General features: G+C 32.0%; 1 protein-coding gene across 3 annotated transcripts in view; it reads right to left on the bottom strand.

Moving 5' to 3' along the window:
- The window catches only part of GPC5 (glypican 5), a 2,040,883-nt gene that overhangs the window by 235,621 nt on the left and 1,779,275 nt on the right, over window positions 1–25,987 (bottom strand). For 2 of the 3 annotated variants that reach the window (XM_074191892.1, XM_074191894.1), the window contains exon 8: window positions 2,756–2,827. The exons of the other annotated variant lie outside the window; for it this stretch is intronic. In XM_074191892.1, the coding sequence (XP_074047993.1) occupies window positions 2,756–2,827 (72 nt within the window). The remainder of the gene's footprint in view (window positions 1–2,755; window positions 2,828–25,987) is intronic. 3 annotated transcript variants of the gene reach the window in all.

The raw sequence follows: 25,987 nt of genomic DNA, 5'->3' as shown, positions 1-25,987 counted from the left end.
TGCTGTTTCATTGTCCTCCAGACCATTTAGTAAATGTTTCTATTTTTCAGATAATTTTTGGTCTTGAAAAAGAATATGATTAAATAATTTGTGCTAAGATGTTAACAGCTGAAAATGGGTGTATAATCATTTTAAAGAAATGGAGTCAGTCACAATGCATGAATCTCTGAAATGAATTTTAATTTTTAGACAGTGAAAGATGTTTTGAGGATAGAGACACTTTTATAGAACTCCATAAATCACCTATATGGATTGCTCCCTAATATTTCTATGTGAAAGTATTGGTTCTATTCACCTAAAAGAGCAACCTGATTTCACTACTGTGTTATCAGAAATATCTTTTCTTTATAAATGCAATATAACCAAAAGTAGTGCTAGTAAATAGAAGAGCTAACTTTGGACTGTCTTAATCTCTCTAGGCAACTCTTTAGATTGTAAATTACTTTGTAGTTAACAGTTCAATTTGGTGAAAAAGAGCTTCTTCATCCAGGAATTCCTTATATTAGTAAAATTACAGATATTCCTATAATCTATTGTTTTTCTGGTTACCAAATGTAACTATCCTGGTTACAATAATGGAGATCAGAATTTTTCAACTTTAGGACATCATGATTTATTATAGTAATAGTGATATGCCTCCATGAATTTTAACTTTCTTTATAAATTAAAAATAATATTTTATATCAATGTTTTATTTAATATGTCATCTATACCACATGAAAATTTCATTGCAATTAAAAAAAAGAAAAACTAATAATGTCCTTCTCTGCAAAATGAGGATATTGGATGAGTTGAACTCCAATGTCCCTTCTACCTTTATATTTGTGAACTTTATAAACAGCAGCATTCCAAAACATCCTCTTCTTTGTGAAAAAGAGGACAGTATTATCACCCTCTGTCCATAAGGATCAATATTGGTCCTCATCTTTTTCTTCCCTTACTAATTTTCCAAAAAAAAAAATAATGATCTGTAGGGTAAAAGGAATGTATTCTCCACCATCAATCAATTTTTTATCATTACAAAGGTATGAGTCTGGTCTAGTCTACTTCCTCTTCAACGTCAATAAAAATTAAGAGAATGATCCATAGAACCAAATAAAGTTAGACTTTCAGGAAATCCTAAATATCATCGAAATCAACTATTTTATATTGCAGATTAAAACAAGTAAATTACTTAATCCAGGTTATATACTGTTGAAATCAAACTAAAAGAATCTAGATTTCTCGACTCGATCTAGAGAGATGTTTATTGGGATCCCTTATTCTCAAATTTTGATTCTATGATTATCTTCTTTTTTTCCATATCATACCAATATAATGGCTTATAATAGATTGTCTTTCTAAATGAACTTCCTGAAAGATACCACAACTGCGGAGAGTCAATAGCTAGCATCAGAAAAATGAAAGGTTAAATTTCTTATGAATGTTTCTTTTTTTTTATTTTGCAGGTACATTTATACTTATTACTATAATCATTAGTAACCCGGCTTGGGAAATTTAAAATTTCTATAGATCAGATTTTCATTTGCATATATCTATTAATTGTAAAATTAAAAATTATGGATATTAACATGATTTCTAAACAGTATTTGTAAGACTAGGACTACTTCTCTTTTAAGTAAAATTTTCTTTAGACAATTTCTGTAGCTTTAGATATTACTTTTAACATTGCCTACATTTCTTAGTAAGTTTTTTCAAAATTTGGAAAATGTAGCTTCAGAATTCTACCACTTTCACCTTTTGTATATTTGACTAGTAAAATTATATCGGTGTGTTTATTTTATATATATATATATATATATATATATATATATATATAATATATATAATATATATCTTAAAAAGTAAATACATAACTGCATAATCTGTTTTTCAGTTCCCTTTTTACCTTATTGAATGAAAGATATGCAAGAAACATATTTCTAATATTGTGATGAAATACAACTTAAAGGTTGCTTTTTAAGGTGGATGACACATTTTGCATATTCGTTATATTTCTTATCATTGATTTCTGAAGAAAAAAACCTTTAAAGTTTGGTTTTCCTTGCAAAGATAATATAGCTATGGAATTTCCCTCATAATATTCAACTTTTTGAAAGTGATTGATGTATGGTTTTGAATTCATTTGGGAATGTATAGAATATACATTTTCTTTTACTTGACTAAAATTTTTATTAGTAAACTTTATTCAAGGAAACACTGCTGATTGCCCACTAATTAAATTCACACTCTCAATGAGCCCTATTCTATTGAAAGAATTATACCAATAGAGATAATTTCCCTAGCAGGAAATAATCTCTCCCTTTTTTGAATTAATGTAGGTCCTTTGTCCTTTTCATTAAATTTTCATGGAGAAACTTGTAGAATGAAATTTTTTAATTTTTTATTTTCAGCTTCAAAATCTTTCCCTTTCTCTACCTACTGTTCTACCCACTAAAAGGGTGAGAAATGTCATATATAATATTTAGTTTAAATTTCTTAACTTTTCTCCTCTTTGATTGCAGGAGTTATTTTATTCATCTTCATATTAAGAATTATTCTCTGTTCAAAGTAGCTGACTGAATAAAGATAAGCTCACATTTTTATTTTGCTTTTTTTTATGAAGAAGAAAGGTTGCAGTTTATATAACTATTAAATATACCCATAAATAACTTTGGCCACCTCCACCTGCAAACAACAGGAAGAAAATGGACAAGACATATATTAAAATCATCATAGTGCAGTACAAAAATTATTGCATTTGCAATCAGAGTACCTGGATTCATATCCCAGTTCTGTGGCTCTCTGGGCCAGGTCATTTCCCTTCCTTGTGCTTCAGTCTCCATATCTGTAAAAAAAAGGAGCATTGGACCCCATAGCCATTCAAGTCTCTTTCAGTTTTAAATTTATTATCCTCTGCCAGAAAGAATTTTAATCTATCTTGGTTTTTTCTGTCTAATATTTTGTTAAACATCATCATACAGTTTACGAAAGGGAGGAAAAAACTCACAACTAAAAGTAAAAATTTTAACCTTCAAGGGCAGGTGATAGGCTCAAGTTTCAAAAAATGAACAAAAGAGTCTATTCATTAGACTTAAACTTGGGAATTAAGAAGAAACTTGCTGAAAGGAGAGCTATTACAGAAGAAGAATTACATTCATAAGCAGATGAACAATGCTTAGAAACAACTTATTTGTTCAGTTTCTTTTTAATTGGAAAATGGTTTCCATTTACTAGCCATACATAATTGTGAATATTTTCTTTTTCTACAAGTATGAGTTATCTCACTTTTAAAAAGAAATCCTGATCCTTTATATAGAAAAGCAATTTTGATATTTGCATAACAATTAACCAAAGTTGCTAGTAGATAAAAGAGGCTTCAACTGAAAAACTGCCAAAAAATAAACCATCTCTCTTAATGTCAGAGTTTCATATTACCTAAATATCACTTTTGATCATGCTACACTCTTGGTGGAAGAAAAACGTGAAGTGCACAAGAGTTTTAAAAAATACTCATTTCATGGAATGGTTATAAGTAGTAAGAATAGAAAAATCATTGGAAAAGGTTTCTAGGAGGGAAAAATTAGTATACTAGAATATACCTTGTACTAGAAATGCTGGGCAGATGATTTTATAATGATTACCTAGTCTACTTTACTACAAAAATAATTATTTATACTTCCAATGGCCAATTCTGTTACAAAGCATAACAAGAAATAGCAAGAAATTTCAAGTAGTTACAAGTTAAAACCATTGACAATTGTAGTTATTAGTGCCATACAAGTATTTAATATAAAAAGTATTATACTTCCCAAACATAAAATTAAATTAGTTACCTTGAATATTTTCCAAAATATGAACTGAATGATTTACCTTTAGTAAAATGAATGACAATATAAAGAATTTTTTTAATTTTCCTTTAGAAATATCAATTGTGATTTAACACAATAATGCATTATTTGTAACTGAGTCATGAATAGAATTGATTTTGTTCTAGGGTGCCAACTTCAACATTAAACATTATCTAAATTTAATGTAAATGATAATGAATATTTTTCTGTCATGAATTTAAATTTTATTGATATTTAAAAACTGAAAACAAAAGTTAATAATTTCCTAGGAATATACAAATAATGTTTATATGAGTCTTATATTTTCCATTTATCATTTGTTTCACAGCAAGCAGCTATGATATAGGACTACACACATCACTGGGAATTAAGATAACTTCATTTAATTCTCTATTTCTAGTTACATGATGTATGGGAAGAAATTTTATCTCTGGGACTCAATTTACCCTATAAAGAAAATCATAACTCATCTTTGTGCCTCCCAAAATTTTTGTGAACCTTCAAATACTACATATATAAAGTGTTTTGTAAAACATGAAGTATCAGTAGTACTAAATAGTTAACTTGGTTTTTATCAACATATTTCTATTGAATAATTGCATAAATTTTATCAACTAACTTATTCAGGACATGGATATATATGTATATGTGTATATATATATATATATATATATATATATTTATAGTTTTTCCCACACACAAAAGGCTTTTAAAATATTTGTTTTGAATAACTGAATTAAGATGGTTATTAGCATGTTGAAAAGATGGGTAAAGAAAGCTTGAAAGGACTCTCTCTCCACAGAAAGTGATTAAGCAAAGAAAAGAAAAAAGAAAACTAGTAAGGGATGTTATTTTAGTTCTGAAAATATTTTAAGCTGTAAGCATATTTCAACTGCCCATGATATTTCAGATCTCCATCATTCATTCAACCATTCATTCATTCAATCACATGCCATCTTTGCTGTATGGTTTCATCTGATTGACTGCTAAAATCTCCCCACCTGCCTAAAACCTTAATAAAATCTTTTATCTACATTCCTTCCTTGTACTCTCTTTGGCCTATGTGATTCTCCACCTTGTACTGTTGGTGTATCTCATTGGTTCCCATTTAGGGACTCATCAACCCTCTGGGGATTTGACCCAAAAGGTTCATGTAAAAATTCATTAATGGCACTTAAAACAATAAATATTTGCAGAACATTTTTGAGTAGTATGTTAAATCACCTGAGAGGTTCATAAAATATTTTTGTTGTTCTTTCAGAAAAAAAAGACCAAAGTTGGGAATCATGTCTCTGTCTCTATCTCTCCTTTACCATAAAATGAAAACATGTTTTATCTCCTTCTTTCCCCAAAACTCAAATGTAACCTAAGAAAATGTTTTGTGTCTTTTTATTTTTGTGCCTTTCAAATAATAAGTACTTATTAAAGATTCATTGAATTGAATCCAATCATTTATGAATTTAGCAAATAGCTGGGTCTCTGCTATATATTAGGTTCTACATTATGTTTTATGAATAATTAGCTATACATATTTCAGGTTCCATTGTTTCTATTATGATGAGAAACAACTAAAAGTAAGTTTAAATATGCTGATTATCTCTGTATTCATTACTTTCATGATACATGTGAATAATTTTTAAAGCACATATTGTTATATATTATCTTATTGATGGTGAATTCACTGACCAAGGGGAAAAAAATTAGTTTTTGTTGAGCCTGAAGGAAATATGTTAATAAAATCTTTAAAATGGTCATTTTGTTCAATATGCTGTATAATTAGTGCATCCAAGGAAGTCTGTTTTAGTTTCCAGTTTGTTTAGAAACAGTGAGAAACAAAAAGGCTGTAGAGGGGCCAAGATTTTATTCCTAATTCTACTGGTGCACTATTTGCCTGACAAGTTTTCATTAATTTCATTGTGGCAAGCACTGTGGGAAGAGGATTTAGTTACTATACATAACTAAAGAGTTACATCCTATTGGTTTTTAAGACTTTGAAAATACTTGGTATGTTCTGTGATGCTATCTAAATTTAAAACACCAAATAAACACACTTCCCATAGTTTAAGAGGAAGCTTCCTAAATACTAGAAATAAGAGTTAAATTAACTAATGCCATCTCACTAGAAACATCTCTACTGGCAACTAAACTAATATTTATATAAATTAGTTATGATCAAATTCATTTACTATTAAAACAATTGAGGGGCAGCTAGGTGGCACAGTGGATAGAGCACTGGCCCTGGAATCAGGAGGACCTGAGTTCAAATTCAGCTTCAGACACTTAATAATTACCTATCTGTGAGATCTTGAGCAAGTCAGTTAACCCTATTGCCTTGAAAATAAAAAAAAAATCCCCCAGATATCATCTACTTTAATCATCTTTTCTCATAAAAGAGGATAATAAGACATAAAGAGTAACATTTAAATCACACAATAGGAACTGGCAGAATCCAGATTTGAAGTCACATCTGCCAATGCACACACAGACCCATTTCCTCCCACTGGATCGTAAACTACCTCCTGTGTGATTTGGAATCTGCTTCTTGGTAGGATATACCAGGTGAGTTCAGGTAAAAGATGGTCCTGGATGTGGTTCCTGATTGGCAATCAATAATTTGTGAAAATGCAAAATTAAATGCTGCAAAATTGGTTTTATTCAAATCGATACACATGTAATGAGGTCTCATTACAAGAAAAAAACTTTTTTTTTAAATTCCCTCTAAGAACTTAAACATTTGTTGAATGAATGGGAGGAAATAGACATTTATTAAATGCCTAACAAAGTCTGGTTCTATGTTAAACACTACAGATGTTATTTCTTTTGATTTTCACAGCAGCAGTACTATTATTACCTCCATTTTACAAATTAATTTATGGAGATTGAAAGGTGAAGCCACTTTGCCTATGGTCCCACAGCTAACAAGAACCTTATACTAAATTTGAACAGGACCTATCTATTTCATGAATGAATACCCTTCATTATCATCCTTGAATACCCAAAGTCTCTTGGACAAAACACAAATTAACATATATGTGAAACAATATGGTAAACCAATTAGAGGGCTGGACTCAGGATCAAGAAGACCTGGGTTCGAAAGTTACTTCTAGGAGCCAAGATGGTGTGTGAAGCATGCATGCTTGTAGAACTTTTCTGAAAAACTTTAAATGAAGCCTCTACACAAATCTTAAAGCCACAGACCTTACTAAAAAAAAAATTAAACAACTCAAGATATTGTGGAGGATCTTCACTAAAGCTTTGTCTTTTCTGGGGTAAAGGGGAAATATAGCTCAGAATAGATGGGAGATTGAAAAGCCAGCAGGAGGCTCTTTAGCCACAATGCACTCAGGTCCAGGCTTAGCAAATCAGTTAAAGAGTGAACCGTCAGGGAAGGTCTCAACCCCAGAGTCTGAGCCTTGGGGATACTGGGGCAACAGACAAGACTGGGTTGGGAGCAAACCAATGTATAGGCAAGCCTGGGTTGTAAAGGCATTGCCTTGGCAAGCAATAATTCAGGCACCAGATCCTGGCCCCAGTGCAAAAAGCTTGGGATTATACTGACTGTACCCTAGAAGCACAGTTCAATTATCAAAATAAACAAAAAAAAAAAAAGAAGTTAACCACAGAAAGTTACTATTCTGATAGGGATGATATAAATTCAATCTTAAAGAAGAAAGCTGTGACAAATTGCCTATAGGTGATGCCTCAAAAAAAAGTTTATGAATTGGCCTTAAATGCAAAATGTCATGGAAGAATTCAAAAAAGGATTTAAAAAAAAATCAATGAAGAGAGGACAAAGGAAAATAGAAAAAAAGAAATGAGTCATGCAGAAGAATTATGAAAAATTAACTAAATAAAAATGAACAACTGAAAAAGAATGTAGCTCATTTAAACTAAAATTAACCAACTGAAAAGGGAAAATCAAAAGTTAACAAATGAAAATAAACTTCCTAAAATGTACCATAGGCAATGAAGCAATTTCAATATTAAACACATATGTACCCAGTAGTATAAAATAAAAATAAAGAAATGAATTACATGGAGTCATACACAGCAAAACTCTAATAGTGAAGAACTTCTACTTCCCTCAGAATTAGATAAACCTATGCACAAAATGAACAAGAAAGAAATTAAAAAGATGAATAGAATTCGAGAAAACTTAGATATGATAGACCTCTGGAGAAAATTGAATGGGGATAGAAAGGAATATATCTTTTTCTCTTTTGTACATAGCACCTATACCAAAACTAACATGGGCATAAAAACGTTCCAGTCAAATGCAGAAAGGCAGAAATATTAAATGTACCCTTTCCAAAAATCATACGTAATAAAAAGGGTCATGGAAAGATTAACCAAAACTTAATTGGAAATCAAGTAACCTAATTTTAAAGAATGAATAGATGAAACAACATATTATAGAAATAATCAGGGGTAGCTAGGTGGCATAGTAGATAGAGGACTGATCCTGGATTCAGGAAGACTAAGTTCAAATCTGGCCTCATAAACTTATGACTTAACTGTATGACCTTGGGCAAATCACTTAACCCTATAAAATTTTAAAAAAGAAATAATCAACAATTTCATCCAACATAATGACAGCAATGAGATATCATACCAAAATTTATGGAATACAACCAAATGAATTATAGGGGAAACTTTATATCTTTAAGTGTTTATATGAATAATATAGAGTAAGAAGAGTCAATGAATTGAGCATGCAACTAAAAAAGTTATAAAAAGAACAAATTAAAAATCCCCAATTAAATACCAAAATAGAAATTCTGAAAATCAAAGGAGAAAGTAAGGGAATTGAAAGTAAGAAAACCATAAAATAAGTTGTTTTTATAGGAAAAAATGAAATAGATAAACCTTTAGTTAATGTGATTTAAAAAAAAAAGAAGAAAACCAAATGAAAAAGATGGACTTACCACCAATAAGGAATAAATTAAAATGAGAATTTGGAGCTCTTTGTCCAATTGAATTCCCTTAAGTTTGTTTCTCTAAGTGAAATGGAAGAATATTTACAAAAATATAAACTGTCCAGATTAATAGAAGAGGAAATAAAGGTTTAAATTATCCCATTTCAGAAAAAAGGAATTGAAGAAACCATCAATAAATTCCCTGAGGGAAAAAATCTCCAGACCCAGACAGACGTACAAGTAAATTTTACCAAACAATTAAAGGACAATTCCAATTTTTATAAATTATTTTTAAAAATAGAAGTCCTTGTCAAATTCCTTTTATGATACCAATATGGTACTGATACTTAACCTAAGAAAAGCCAAAACAAAAAAAAAATTATAAACCAATCTCCCTAATGAACATTGATGAAAAATATTTAAGTAAAAAATTAGCCAAGAAGTTACAACTTATTACTAAAATAATATATCAGGATCAGATAGGATTTATAACAGGTAGGCAGGGATAGTTCAATATTAGGAAAAATTAGCATAATTAGCTATATTAATAACAAAACTAATAAAAAACATGATTATCTCAATAAATACTTAAAATGCCTTTGCAAAACACAGCACCTATTTCTCTTAAAAAAAACTAGAGAGCATAGGAATAAATGGAGTTTTCTTTAAAATAATAAGCAGTATCTATCTAAAACCATCTACAGGCATTATATGTAATGGGAATAAAGTAGGAGCATTTCCAGTAAGGATGCCCATTATCACCACTTCTATTCAATATAGTTTCAGAAATATTAGCCTTAGCAATAAGAGAAGAAAAAGAAATTGAAGGAAACAGAATTGTAATGAGAAAGCAAGACTTTTACTCTTTGAAGACAATAAGCTGGTGTACTTGGAAAAACCTAGAAAATAAACTAAAAATCTACTTGGAAACAATTAACAACTCCCCAAAGTAGCAGGATATAAAATAAACACACATAAATTAGCAGCATTTCTATATATGAACAATAAAGCCCAAAGACAAGAGAGAAAGAAAAATTCCATTTACAGTAGCTGGAGACAGTTTGGGAATCTAACTCCTAAAATAATCCCAGAAACTATATGAACACAATTACAAAATACTTTTCACACAAATAAGGTAAGATCTAAACAACTGGAAAAATGTCAATTGCTCATGGTTAGTCCAAGCTAATGTAATTTTTTTTTTTTTGCAAAGCAAATGGGGTTAAGTGGCTTCCCCCAAGGCCACACAGCTAGGTAATTATTAAATGTCTGTGACTGGATTTGAACCCAGGTGATCCTGACTCCACAGGGCCGGTGCTTCAAGCCAATATAATTAAAAATTATAATTCTACCCAAGTTAAATTATTTATTCAGTGCCATACCAATCAAATTACCAAAAACTATTTTTCAGAGCTAGAAAAAATAGCAAAAAAAAATTCATCTGAGCAACAAAAGATCCAAAAAATATCAAGGGAATTTTTTTTAAAAATTGCAAAAGAAAGTGGCCTGGTTGTCCTAGATCTAAAACTATATGATAAAAGCAGTAGTCATCAAAACAACCTGATACTAATTTAAAAAATAGAGTAGTGAAACAGTGGATTTGAACAGGCACAAAATGACTTTAGTAGAAACAGTAGAAAATGCCTATAGTAATCTGTTGTTTGATAAACCCAAAGACATTAGTTTCTGAGATAAGAACTCACTATTCAACAAAAAACTGCTGGGAAAACTAGAAAATAGCAAGGTTAAAAAATAGGCCTAGACTCATATTTCACTTTCTATACTAAAATAAGGTCAAAATGGGCACAGGATTTAGATGTAATGTATGATATATGATAGATCAATTAAGAAAACAAGAAATACTCAGCTATCAGATTACTGGAGAAGGGAAAAATTTGTCCATGTACAAACAAGAAATAAAGAACATTATAAATTACAAAATGAATGATTTGGGGTTTATTAAATTAAAAGACTTTGCACTAAGAAAATCAATGCAGACTGGGAAACAATTTTCACAGCTAATGTTTCTGATAAAGGACTCATTTCTAAAGTATATATGACTGGCTAGGTGGTACAATGGATAGAGCACCAGCCCTGGAGTCAGGAGCACCTGGGTTCAAATCTGACCTCAGACACTTAATAATTGCCTAGCTGTGTGGCCTTGGGTGAGCCACTTAACCCCACTGCCTTCTAAAAAACCTAAAAGAAAGTTAAAATATATAGAGGGATGAATCAAATTTATGAGATTATAAATCAATGCCCTAATTGATAAATGGTCAAAGGATATCAATAGGCCATTTTCAGATGAAGAAATTAAAGCTATCTAAAGTCATATGGAAAAAAGCTCAAACTTGTTAATGATTAGAGAAATGCAAATTAAAGCAATTCTGAGATAACACCTAATAGCTATCAGATTGGCTAAAATGCCATAAAGGGAAAATGATTAATCTGGGATTAAGGATGTGGCAAAAATGGGACATTAATGCAATTTTTCATGGAGTTGTGAACTGATCCAACCATTCTAGAGAACAATCTGGGACAATGCCAAAAGAACAATAAAATTGATCATAATCTTTGACATAGAAATATCAATATTAGGTCTATATCCCAAAGATCTCATAAAAACTGGAAGAGTTCTTCTTGTTCAAAAATATTTATAGCAAGGGTATCTAGGTGGTGCAGTGGATAAAGCACCATCCCTGGAGTCAGGAGTACCTGGGTTCAAAAATCTGGTCTCAGACACTTAATAATTATCTAGCTGTGTGGCCATGGGCAAGCCACTTTAACCCCATTGCCTTGCAAAAAATATATTTATAGCAACTCTTTTTTTTGTTAAAAAAAAATGGAAATTGAGGGGATGTCCATCAAATAGGGATGGGGGAATTCATATGGTTTATGAATGAATGTTATGGAGTACTATTGCTTTACAAGACATCACAAGTAGGTTGACTATAGAAAAGTATGGAAAGAATTACATAAATCAATGCTGAATAAAGTGAACAGAAGCAAGAGAAATTGTATACTTTAACCTCAACTTTGTGAGACGATCAAGAGGACAATCCTGAAAGAACTGTTATGGACAATGCCATCTACATCCAAGAGGAGGAAAACCATGGAGTCTGAATGCATACTATGTTCACTTTTTTTTATAACTTCTTTCATGTTTTTCCTTCCTTTTTCATGCTTTTTTCTTTCCCCTTAGCCTTAATTTCTTTTTCACAACATGACTAATATGGAACTATGTTAAAATAGGATTGTACTTGTACAACTTTTATTAAACTTTTTGTTAGAATGGGGAAAGGATGATAGTAGAAAAATGTGGAACTCATTAATTTGCAAATGAATTAATGTTGAAGAACTACCATTGCATATAACTGGAAAAATAAAATAAAATTTCAATTTAAAAAAGGAATACCTGGGTTCAAACTCACTTCTATCAATAACTGTGTGACTCAGAGGTGACTTAATCTTTCTGAGTCTCAATTTCTTCAGTTATACAATAATCAAGTTAGATCAATAGCCCCTAAGGTCCTTTTTATTTGTAACTACGATTCTCTGACATAGTCTGATTTCTATTTACCAGTTATTTCCTGCATTTTACTATAGACTATTTCCCTCCATGTACACAGAACTGTCCTAATGAATAAGATGCCACTTAAGGATAGAAGAATTTAACCAAATGAAATTAAAAGCAAGTATTTTAAAAGTACTATTTTTTCTTAGTAGCGATGGCTAGCTGAAGATGATCCATTGATCATTTTCAATATAAAGTCTAAAATATTTATGTTATTGTTGGAATAAAAGGTATATCAAACTTTCTGAGTTTTGTGGTCAATCCTAGGTTTGTTAATAAAACCACTGCTCTATTCTGCATAATGGATTTTTCTAGCCTGTTCTGAATAATCAAAGAAGGCCCCTACTGAGAGGAATTAATGTAATGGAAGTCCTGACTAAAGAAGCCATGGAATGTGGGCTTTAAAATTTCTCAAATAAATTAGCTCATCAGGTAGTCTCACTTTTCAGATGTTATTTTAATCTGATTATTTTCTAACTTCAATAGCCAGTTGAAAGCAAAGCCTCAAGGAAAAAGGACAGAAGAGAGTTAGTTTCATTGAAATATTTGAAGAGGAAATTGGAACTGGAATATAGGTAGATTGGTCTAAATAATGATAGTATCACCCAGAAAGTCAGACCTCAGGGGAGAAAAGTGGAAAGGATCCTCCAGGTGACATCCCTGATGGGATGATGCTGGAATACCATGAAGAGGAAAAGAATTATTAAGAAAGAAGATTGGAGACCCTAAGGAGAAATTGTGTCAATTTTATAATTTAGTCCTGGATTATCTCTCCCTGTTATTTAACATTTGTTTAATAAATATACTCTATACCTAATACAATTTTTTTTTCTGTTAAGGTGGTAATGGTTAGAATGTCCTCACAGTAAAAGGAATAAATAGGACTCCCACATTCAAAATTAAAAGTACATAAGAGCAATGCTAATGATAATAGCTAAAATTTGGTGCTTGTAAAAAATTAAAGATTGTGGGATAATAGAAAAACCTTTGATTTGCTTTGATTACTGAGAAATGGCAATTTTTGATAATTATTGAAATCAGGTGATTATCACTAGGTTTATTGTTTACCAACTTTTAGGTTTTCATGAATAGTAATGACCTTTTTACACAGAAACCCTGTTTATTAGAAAGGAGGTTTAATAGGAAGGAGAAAAAAGAAAGTTTTGCTCAAATGCAATATTATTTTTCATGCTCTTTTCAAAAAACAATCTGAAACCCCTTTTCTTTTTATTATATGTCCCAGAAGTTAATATACACTCATGGGGTATCTATTTTATTCTGACCCGATCATGTCTAAAATAGCTCTGAGCTAAAAATATTCTCTGTGGTACCCAATATAAATGAGCCCACCGTGAAAATTTTAGAGGCCCTTCTTTGAAGTCTTCAACCTTGTGAACATGCAACTCTGGAAAATTTGTCATTGGTTCGCAGTAGGGAAAAAAACCAACAACAAAGGATCCTGAACCAGGACAGGTTCCAAGAAAAGGCCAGCCCTGGGAAGTAGAAAGTCATTTTGCTTTCATAAGATAACACCAATATTTAATTGTTGCTCTGGATCAATGTAGGGAGCTGCTAGATAAAGATAAATAAATTCAAACAAACAAACTTCCCTTTATAAAGAAAACTAATAATCATTCTGCAATTTAGACTCTTAGTTATCTGGGGATTTAAGGGTAAGCAGGTATCAAACAGGATCAGGAGCTGATATCATAGCTGTCCATTTTGCCAAGCGATCTTTCAATACCACAATAATGATGGAACAGCAAAGTGGAATAGTGGGATAGAGCACCCGGCTCAGAAGTAGGAAGACTAATTACCATGAGTTCAAATGTGGCCTTAGATACTCACTAGCTTTGTGTCCCTGGGCAAGTCGTTTATTCCTGTTTTCCTCAGTTTGGTCAGGTAAAATGGGGCATAAAGGAAATGACTGAAGAAGGAACCAGAGAAGGAAATGGCAAATTGGTTCAGATTTTTGCCAGGAAAACTCCAAATGGGGTCATGAAGAGTCAGACACAACTGAACAAGACCAAATAATGATGAAAACAATATTGCACTCAATTAGTTTCAGGGTTACAAAGAACTTTACATCTCTCATTAGATCTCTGCAAGCCCCTCAACCCCTCAGGACCCAGATTATGACATTTTACAATCTTTGTAGAGAATCAGCTAAATAGTTTAGTGAACAGAACATGGGACCTGGTGTAGAAAGTTCTGAGTTCAAATCTAACCTTATATACTTACTTGAACTGTATGTGTATGATGTTGGGCAAGTCATATGACCTCTGCCCCAATTTTCTCCTGTAAAATGATAATAATAATAATAATAATAATAATAATAATAACATCTATAGGATAACAATAGCACTTGCCTCCTAGGATAATTGTGTAGATTAAAGGATCTAAGAATCATAAAGTGTTTAGCAAAATATCTGCCACAAAGTAGGTGCTATGCAACTCTATTAGCTACTTCAATTATTATGAATAATTATTATATTCCCAATATTGTGTTTTATTTTTAGCAATTAATTGAGCCCTCAGAAATAAGTAAATTCAAATTCAATAAAACTATGTGAAAGACTATATATATATGTGCAGAAAATTTCACTGGATGGTAGAGGAAATACAAAATTTAGAGAAGATACATGCTTTCTCTATAGCTCCCCTTTTAAAAAATATTTCAGAGAATTTAAGTGAAGCATAGGGAGGTTTAAATGACCTGCTCAAGGTCAATTAACTTAAAAAATCAGATACAGATCTTGAACACTGGTCTTTTGAACAATTCTTCTTTAATGGAGCTAGGGCTTTTAAAAATATTGACATAGCTTTAGTTTTAAACAAAAAGCTCATTATACTTTTTAAAATAAGATTCCTTTCTAAAAATACTTGTTAAAAAAAGAGAAAAGAAACTCAGTTTAATGACATGATGTTAGGAAAAAAGAACCAACCAAACATACCATTTGGGAAATTTTCAATAGATATATAAAGCCTGGCAATGAATTCATTGATCATTAGAAGTTGATTTTAGTCAAAGAATTAAATATTCAAGAAATATTTCTTCATTACCATTTAAACATTGACAATCTCCTTAACTTTTCCATCTGTTTTCCTAGACTTTGGTCTGAAACTCAGCAGCATGTCCCAAATGATGTGGCTACAGAGCATATCAAACCTCTACACATGCAGTCACTGGGGAGCAGCCTGTTCCTAAGGGCAGCAAGGAAAGCACCCACAACTGGCAGCTTGCCAAGTGTTGGGATTAGTGTAGATTGGCTGGTGTGCTTACCTAATGATTAATATTTGTTTTTAGGTTAGAAACCAGGTTTTAAATATGCCTGATGGACCTGAATTAACTCCCTGTACTTCCCTATCCTGTTTTTTTCTTCAAATGAAAAAAAGAAAACCTGATTTCATAAACACTGTATGATCATCTCAGATCTGCAGATGCTCACCTGCCTATTTGATGCAGAAACATACGGGGCTCAAAACTAGCCAGGACATTCCCTTCCTTTTTATTAAAAAAAAAAAGATTACTCTATTGAAGAAGATATGTAAGGACCCAGAATTGTATTTCACTGAAAAAAAATAACTTTCATTCTCTCCTTCTCCTTTATGATTCTTTCTCCTTTATTCCCTCTCTTTTCTTCTTTAATCTCTCCCTTCCTTTTTTCTCTTTTTCCCCCTTTTCATATTACTTTCTTCTCCCTCTCCCTTTCACTTTCCTTTTCTCCTTTTCCTTCTCTCTCTCTTATTTTTCTCCTCATCTGTCTACTTTATCTTAATCTTCTTACTATCCTCTCTTTCCCCCTTTCCTCTTCACTTCATCTCCCTCCTTCATTACCTCCTTCTCTCCCTCTCCATTTCATTCTCCCCCTGCTTTTTTATTTTCTTGTTTTTCTCCTCTTCCTCTTTATTTACTCTTTTCCTCCCTCCCTCCCTCTCTCTTACTCTCCCTATTTCTCTTTTTCTCTCTTTTTTCTTTTTCTTTCTTCACCCTAATTCATGATCTTTATCCATTATACAAGGGGCACTTATATTCTACCTGTATATCCAAAATTAAGGTATGGAAATACATTGTCTCACTGTGACTTATTAGCAGGAATACCATAAAGGATTTACTTTCTCTTGTTAGCAAATGAACTAAGTTCTAGTATTATGCTTCAGCACTCTCATTAAGAAATATTTAAAGATAGATGGGAGATCTGGTTTTGATATTTCCTTTAAATGTAAATGGAACACTCTTAGAGAATATTATTATAGATTCATTATAGAAATTTTGAGTTAAGTGATTAACTGAGTGGTGGTGGAGTCATAAAACACTTCAAAAGCACTGAAGAGATTTTTGCATTAACTGGACAAAACAATTGTTTGAACTCTGCATTTTTGATCCTTTGAAAGCAGCTGACTGTTCCTTGAATGCTAAGAGGTCCATAAGCAGAACCTGATTAGAAAGTTTATTTTTCCTGTTATTGATTTTGATTTAGACACTCAGAGAGCAATACATATGATGTGTTTTTTTTTTCATTCGAAACACACAATCAAATTATACTCAAATAAATGCAAAGGTTGTTTTACTTTGAAGTTGATTGTCAATACTGGTAAAGTCTAAGGAGCTTGAATCTAATGCTTTTCTTTCTGAAAGACATTGATGAAAATGCACTTCAAGTTCAAATTCTTGTTTCATTTAGAGTTTGAGAGTATGAGGGTTGGGGAGGCACAGCAGGTGGTCTAACTTCATTACCTGGACTAGTTCAAGTCCATTACCTTTAGCTGGCCTGACCACTAAGTTCTTTATTTTAAGTGTATCTTTTGAATGGTAAAAAGAAGCCAAGTAAATGTTTATTGAGTTACGACTTCAAGCTGACCATCTCTGGTTCTGCTCTTCTACTGTCAAATACAGTAGAGAAGAAAATTATCAGAGCTTGAAAATAAGTGGATTTTTCTCTAGCTAACACCAATTATATAAGAGTAAACCTGAAATTTCTAGTATTCATATAGCCGTTTAAGATTTTCAAAATGCTTTATTATGTCATCTCATTTAATTTATTTATGGGTGAAGAGGAAGAAAGTATCATGTCTCTTATCCTAAAATTGTCTTAACTCATATAAAATTATAGAAATTACTGATGTGAAAATATATTTTCTCTTTATCATTAATATCATTCTCCTAGTTTTGCTGACCCATGGGCTTATGGACTCAATCTCTCTTACACTCATATGATCACATAGGTTTTCCAGTCCCCTTCAATTTCATTCAAAGGAATTGATAAAACCCTACCAAGCCCTGTCATTATTCATTCAGTTTTAGAAGCAGTAAAACCAAATTAGAGCATAATTAAATAGTCTAGAAACATTCACCATAATTGTTGATGCTCAGTCCTCATTTCCCTGACATGTAAAATATCTGCGTTGAAAATCATCTTTAAGGTCATCTAATTCAACCCCTTCATTTATTGGATGAGAATTCAAAGGATCAGAAAGGGAAAGTTATTTGTGCAAGGTTGCACAGCTAATCATTGGTGGATTCCCAACTGGAATGTCTTTGTTTTTATTCTTAGAAAAGACAAGTGGGGAACATGAAGCCAGGTTATTTGTATTAAAATCCTGCCTCTGACACTTAATGTCTGTGTAATCATACATACAAAAGTAATATAATATTACAACCTCAATTTTCTCATCTCAAAAATGAAGGGGTTGAACTAACAGACCTTCAAAATCTCTTCAAATTTCTATATCTATGATACTAGGAGCATCACTCTGTGATTTTCATTATAATTCCATATTCCCCTTCAGTCAGTTCCTTACAATAGTTTCATGAATCTTACTTTTCTTTAGAACAATATGGAGAACCATTCTAATTAATCTTCAGACAAATTTTGCAATCTGACAGTGGTCTGATAATGACATCAAGTTCTGAAATAGCCCATATACTTCCATGTGAAGCCATAGCCATACTGGAATTGTTGAATTAGGAGATGTAAGGCAGAAGCAATCTGTTAATAAAGGTGGATTCTCACAAGAAATCTCCAAGAATGCACCAAAAATATAATAGGGGCTAACCACTGATAACCTATCTCCTGAATTTGTATAGACCTCCCTGTCTAGATCTCAGCTCCATTCCTGAGAAGCTTGCAAGTTTCTAAATTAAATTCCTGCATTTTGGGCACTATAAGTCTTGGCTTCTGGTCTGATCTGACACTTGACTTATATTCACTTGGTTCTCTTTCTTAGACCCATGTTCCCAAATATTTTGCTGCAGAGGATATGAGACTCTTCTATACTAATTTTATAACTCTGTGGAAGGGCTATACTCATCTGATTAAATAAAAATTATAGGGATAATCATTTTTAGAACAAGTCTCTTCTGTTTATTCAATTAATCAATCAATAAGCATTTAATCAAGGCTAGTATGTATCTAGCACTGTGGATTTCAATATATACAGCCTTGTTTATTATTAAATTGTAAGGTAGATCATCAATGATGATATCCAAGGACACAACTCAGTCTACTACACTAATCACTACAGGAAGACTTTTGCTGACGTCTGTCTTCCCTAAATGTCCTCCAGAATGGATAGAAAAGTAGCCAATGTGTACTTAGTTGAAATGAGATGTTTGTAAACTGCTATTCTTCAACATTTCTCAGTATGATTTTATGGGTTATTTCAAAGAGGTGGTAGGTAGGGAAGCATACCCACCTCCAAAATGTTAGACTTTTGTCTTACTAAGGAGTTCTTTGAAAGTTCTTCTAAAAGATACATGCAATTTTTAACTTTGTATGGAGAATTATTAGCCTCCCTTTTCCCAAAATCTAATAGAAAAATCTCAATTGTTTATAAAAAAAGAGAGGAATGAATTTAAACACAGTACAGTCTTCTAATTCTAATTCATCATACAAATGAATGCTAAATGAATCTTCCAAAAGTATAGCTATGATTACATTACTACTTTGTACAGAAAAGAGTAATGTTACAACTTTTCTACAGAGTATTGTTAAAACTCTTCCATAGTATATTCCTAAATTATATAGCTAATCTACTTACTACCCTACCTTACCCTTCTTCCATATACTCTGTGCTCCAGCAAAATTGTATATTTCTTTGAAATGCAAATGTATGTTATACCTTTTCTTTTTGTTAGAAGACCTCTACTTTCAATTTTCCCTGACAAAGCTTGTAGAGCCTTCAAGATATTGTGCAAATTCCATCTCCTTCTTGGAGATGGATATTAGTTTTCATTCTTCAGAATCTTCATAGTATTGTCTATATCTAACAGATTATTTCACATATTCTCATTTGGATGAAAGTTAGTAAAACTGCTTTCAATTTATTAATTAACAAGTATGTAACAGGGATAATGGAAGGTCTTGGGAATACAGGAACAAAGAAATAAAACAATCTTCGCTTCTGATGAGCATACCTTATAATGGGGAAGATATATATAATATATATATATATATATATATATATCATGAAAATATATAATGACTAAAAAGAAATACACAATTATTAAAACAGGACAATTTGGTAGGTTGTACCTTACTAGTTGGAGAGTTCAGGAAGGTTTCATAAAGAAAAGGGTGCTTCTGATGAGGCTACAAAGATAGGCAAGTTATGTATATAATATATAATATACATATTATGTTATATATTATCATAGTCAATAGGAAGTCAATAGGAAGGGAGTTGATTGAGTTGTAATTACAGTGCTTAAGGAAAATTACTTGGGAGTAGTATTTAGGATGGACTTAAGTGAGGAAACATTTGAGATAAGGAGATCACTTAGAAGACTATTGTGTAATCTGGGTGAGAAGTGATAGAAAAGTGGCAACTGTGGAAATGAAGAGAAGAGGGTTGTATAGGAGAGATGCTGTAAAGGGAGAAATGGAAAGATTTGGCGACTGATTGGGATATGTACTGGGTGAGAGAAGAGTTCAGGGTTATACAGAGTTAATGAATTTGGTAAACTGTAAAGTTTACTTCCCTTTTTTAGTATCTTTCATGAAAGTTTGAGGGAAATAAATTATTCCATTTCTGTCAAGGTTTGGGGTTACAGTTTGAAAAACTGTCCTTATTCTTCTGATAATCAAGAGTTTAATCTGATAACCAGGATTAAATGAATTCCCTAAAATTTATGACTATCCTGTTCACTACAAGAATATACCATAGCTGGATCCCTTCTCTGTAGGAATTTGAGGGTAAAGGAGAAAAAAAATGCTTAAACAATTTAGGCAGCAGAGATAGGCTCATTAAAACAAGGATAGACCTCTCTAGTGGTGTAGGGCTACCTGAAAATCCTAAGTCCTATGTTAAAGGGCAATAGGTCCCAGAGATCCTCCATCTTACCTTCTTGTAAGGATGAAAGTGGTCCAGTCTTGTCAAATAGAAGCAGCACTAGATTTATAGTAAGAACACTTATGTGTGAATCATGGCTTTGCTTCTTAGTGATTGTGTAAAATTGGACATGTCCCTCCAAACCTTTGTTTTCTTCTGTAAAATCAGGGAGTAGGATTAAATGATCTCTAACCTCCCTTCCAACTCTAGATCCTATGACTCCTATCTATCACCTTCAACCTTTTCATAATTCCTACATATCTTGCTATCATTTCATAACAATAATTAATAAAAACTGTAGCATAAATCATATATTAGGGCTTGCAAATATATATTATTTCTTTTGATCTTCTCAAGAACCATGTGAGGGAAGTGCTATTATTATGTCTTTTTTTAAAAAATGAGGAAATCAAGAGAGGGAGAAGTGAAGTGACTTATCCATAATCCTAAACATCTTGAGGGAGGTAGAGTCTCTAGTGATAGAGGTACCTAGCTGTCATATCTCATTCAGTTCTGACCCAGATTGTTGATTAAGCCATTGTCTGTTTTGTTATCTGGACTCAGTTTCTGCCTTTGATGGTGGATATGTACTCCATAGCTTTATAAAATATTCTTAGTCTCTCCCTGACCTCTTATAATCCTGACCTAATTCACCTGCCTTAAAATGTTGGGCTATTTTCCAAAAATAAATTCTCCTCTCCCAAGATGTACATTTGCCAGCACTGAACATGTTCAAATGAATCTATAGCAGTCCTTTAAGACAATTCCCAATTATTCCATCATATAAGATCTGATTTGACTTTTTAATCACTTTCATCCAATGTAGTTTTTGTCATCAGCTGAAACCTTATAGGGTCAGCTAAGTGTCTCAGAGTATAGACTTCCAGGCCTGGTCAGTCTTCCTGAGTTCAAATCTGACTTCATACTTTCTAGTTGTGTTATACCAGATAATCACTTAACCCCATTTACCTCAGTTTCTCTTCTGTAAAAATGAACTTGGGGAAGGAAATGGCAAACCACTCCTTTATCTTTGCCTAGAAAATCCCAAACAAGCTCATGAAAAATTGTACATAATTGAAACAAATGCATCAGCAAGGGAAGCAGGGAACCTTGTGTTTCTTCATATAAAGAAAAGGAATATGCTATTTAAATTCTATTTCTGTTAGACCCCTCCAGGTTAAAGTGCAAACTCAGTAGTTATCACAATGTCATGCTTATAGCAATCACTAAATTCTATTCCTTTAAACTGAATTCTATTGAACTGAATTCTAGTCCTTTAAAGGAATTCTATTCTTTAAAATTTGAAAGAACCCTTTATTATTTTCAATCCCTACAGAAGTGGCCTAAAAGAAAGAAAACCTGTAAATACTTTTCAAGAGAGAATTTCAAGCAAAATTAATAAAAGTTAACCATATTTACCTTACTGATGGGTAAAGAAGTCGATTTTTCAATTTAAGAAAATATATTTGAGTGGCAAAGTCTCTGTTTTTCCTGACTTCCAACACAGTAAATTACACTTAATCTTGTTTAAGATAACTGCCTTGACTATGATACACCAGTTCCCTTGCCCTTGCTGATTAAATTGCTGATACCACATTTAATTTTTTTCTTCCTTTTCAAGCTAAACTTTTTTTGGGGGGGAGGGGGGACTCCAGCTAAACTTTCCTTTCCCTTGTTGGGCTAACAGTATATTTTGCAAAACTTAGCAAATACAGCTGCTCATTTATTTTTCAAGCCTCTGATGCAGAAATGGTTCAAAGGGATAAATTATAGGCAGAATTCTAATTTCACTATTTGCAAAGTACCACTGTTTTGCCAAAACTGATTGAACTTCAAAGCCTGCCTAGTACACCATACATAATTTATTTTAAAGGGAAAAACACAATAAAATTCAAGCTAGTGCTAGAACAATGGACTTCTTTTAAAAAAATGAAATAAACTATATTGACATGCAAAGTCTTTGCCAAAAAAAAGGAATAAAGTTTTCAGCTGGCAAAACTCACTCTAATTTTCTAAATCTGATCATCAGCATCCCCTTTTTACTGGTTAACACTGTTCACCCTTCCTCACCCAGTATCAAAAGGCATAGATCTAAGGCCTAAATTCCTTTGCTTCGATTCTGCTTTTTAAGCTATGCATTTAATTGCTGCCTAATCATATATTCCAGTCACAGTCTTTTAATTGGTTTTTGACCTACATACCATCATGGGTTGATTAACAATTCTCTAATCAAGGTTGCAAAGCAGTCTTGTGTGTGTTCAATAATTCAGAGCTACGCCTGGGAAATGTCCTGGGGCTCATGGTGCTGTTAGCATTTAGAGAATGCTGTAAGGACCCAGAATACTTTTTGTCCTGAACAGACTTACATTCCTTGATGAAAAGCCACCAAGGTTTCTTATAACATTGTTTTCTCTACAAAACAAAACAAAACACCAACAAAATTATTTATGTGAATGAACAGTTAACTAGAGAAAAGAGACTTTGTTTTTGCTTGCTAATATCAATATTTGCATTGTGTTGCAATTATTGTGGATGTTACTTTGGGTAAATCAGTAAGCTTCTTTGAGTCTCAGTTTGCTTATCTGTCAAACTGTAATAAATATGTATCCATTAAATTCCTTACTATGTATCAAGAAAATGACTTCTGAAAATTAAGGCTCGACATATCTGTGAACTCTTACTATTTATACAAATTCTTTTAAAAAATAAAAATACAATTGACAGTATATTCTATGATTTAAGTTAACATAAATAGCCTCTAAAAATCATTATGACTGGGGTTCTTAACCTTTTGATTTTGGGTTCTTAGACTTCAGTCAGACATAACAACAACAACATGAATTCTTTTGCAGAATGATGTTTTTAAGTGCATTGAATAAATATAGTATTACAGAGAAAATTATATTTAAATAGTTATAAAATTTTTGAAACAACTTCACAGCTTAAGATCTGTTGTATTAAAAGCTATGGATTTTGATATTTGATATACAAAACCAAAAGTTTGTTGAAAAATTACATTTCTGATGAATTAATTTATATCCATCAGTAAGTTCTTCATCATAAGTATCAAATACATATATTTTAAAATGAGATATGAGCCTAATTTATTTGTTGATCTAGTTTTAATATGCCTGACTAAATCTTCCATAGTGAAACTTGTTTTATAAAGAAAAAAAAACTGATGCAAGTAGCATTGTCTTTTAAATGCAAGGCCTAGTAATTCAGTTTCCCAGAGCAATTCAGTTTATGCTAACAGCTAAAGGTTCATGTAGTTTATGTAGTTTGCCTTTTTTCAATTTAGGTGGCCTTGTATTTTTAAATAAACATTTTGTTTCATTTTCCACTTCTATATGTTGCATTAAGTCTATATTTAAAAGCAAATCTATCTTGGTAAGAGTTCAGATTTCTAACAGACATTTTAGGTAAATGTTTTCTGATATAAGGTAGTAAAATATAAAAATCTTATATTTTATAAAATAAATATTTTCAGGGTTTTTTTGGCTACAAAATAGCAGAACAAAGATATAAGCTTTAGCATTTGGTGAGAGAAGAAAGGGAAAAAAGAAAGAAAGATGAAGGATATCTTCCGGACTAGAGGACAGTTAAGGGCATCTGCTGTTTACTGCAGATTAAAGAATGGGCACAATCTGCTAATTGAAGAAAAATGCACCTGAAGGTTATGGAAAATGGAGGAAACAAATGTGGAGAAAAGTTGAGAAAAACCTTCTCTGAATGAAGCTTGTCGGGAGGCTCCAGTGAGTGAACTAATAGTCAGTATGGTGTATAGTAAGAAGAATAAAGATCTCAAAGAAATCACTTCACAAAAGGAAAAGGAGGGGAATATATTTATCCATTTATCCATTCCACATCATGGAGGTTAGGTACCCTTGAGATCTGGAAAAGCAATGTTTTTGACCCTCCCTTCTTACCAGAGGAAAAATCTGGATTTTTCTTGTTCTTTTATGGGGTGTATATAGAACCCTACAGTAAAATCTGGGCTAATTATTTAGATAGAGTCTCTGAATCATCTGCTGACTTCTGAGTGATGTCTGAAGCTTCTACAAAACTTTCAAAATATTCCTATTTATTTTATTATGCTGTCCTGTGATCTATCAAAATCATGATTGGGAAAGTTGCAGAAATTAAGTTGTTTCTGCTTTGGCCAATGCAACAACTCTATCTATCTATGTATGTATCTATAAGTATCTATGTATCTATCTAGATATAGATAGCTGTATCTATCAATCTATGTACATATATACATATTTTATATTTACACACATTTATATGTATTGTATATACACATATATAAATATATAGTGTCATATCATTTAATAACATATAATAGAGTCAAACCTTTCAAACACTCTTAAATGAAAAGTTTATTGAATGACTGTTCTGCAAAAGGGAGGGGGGAAATGTATAGAGAACTTAAAAATAAAAGTAATTTGAATGAGAAAAAGAAGGAAGTTCTTTCCTGTGGCACTGGAACAAATGGTTGAAGCACATGAGAAAGAAGGAAGGGAAGAAGGGCACTAAATATCTAGCTGTTTGAAAGTTTGAGTGTCTTGGAGCAATTGGATCTAAACTCTTTTGAAGAATGAAACAGTTTCTCCTACTCCTAACAATATGGGAAGAATCCATAGCTACTAGAAGGAAAAAAGCTAGCAGTATTGATGACATACCTTGGCAGTGTCTATATAATGTGGGGTACAGAGACAATGAGAGAAGTAGTTTAGATAACGTCAATGGGAAGAAAGCTAGACTGGTAATTAGCAGACTGAGCTATCTCTTATTGACTTATATGCATCTGGGCAAGTCATTTCACTTCTCTTGTCCTCAATTTCATCTATAAAATGAAGGGGTTAGACTAGATTATAATGGTTATCATGTAAAGGTTTTCAAAGAACAAAATGAGATATTATTTCATCTGATCCTCATAATAGAATCATGAATTAGGTTCTATTTTTAATCACTATATTTCAGATGAGGAAAATGAGACTGAGAGAGAGTGACTTGACCAGGATCACACTACTAGTATGTGTCCCAGTAAGTATTTGAACTAAGGTATTCCTGACTACAAATCTTTCTCCACTATGCCATCTAGCTAGATGATGTCTAAGGTCCCTTCTAACTATAGATCTATGCTCCTAAAAGAACCCATACATTAATCTGATATGAAAAACAATTATCAAAATTTATGCCAAGCTTTAATTTTTGTCTTATCATATATTATCTCAATTGATCCTAATACTAAATTGAGAAGCAGATGCTTACCTCATTTACTTAATATTATTCTCATTTAATGGAAGTGGGAAATGTGATTGAGAATGGTT

Source organism: Macrotis lagotis, chromosome 6 (genome assembly GCF_037893015.1).
Source record: "Macrotis lagotis isolate mMagLag1 chromosome 6, bilby.v1.9.chrom.fasta, whole genome shotgun sequence".
Taxonomy (NCBI): Eukaryota; Metazoa; Chordata; class Mammalia; order Peramelemorphia; family Peramelidae; genus Macrotis; species Macrotis lagotis.
The sequence above is the reverse complement of the archived record's forward strand: the minus strand, read 5'-3'. Positions and strand labels throughout refer to the sequence as shown.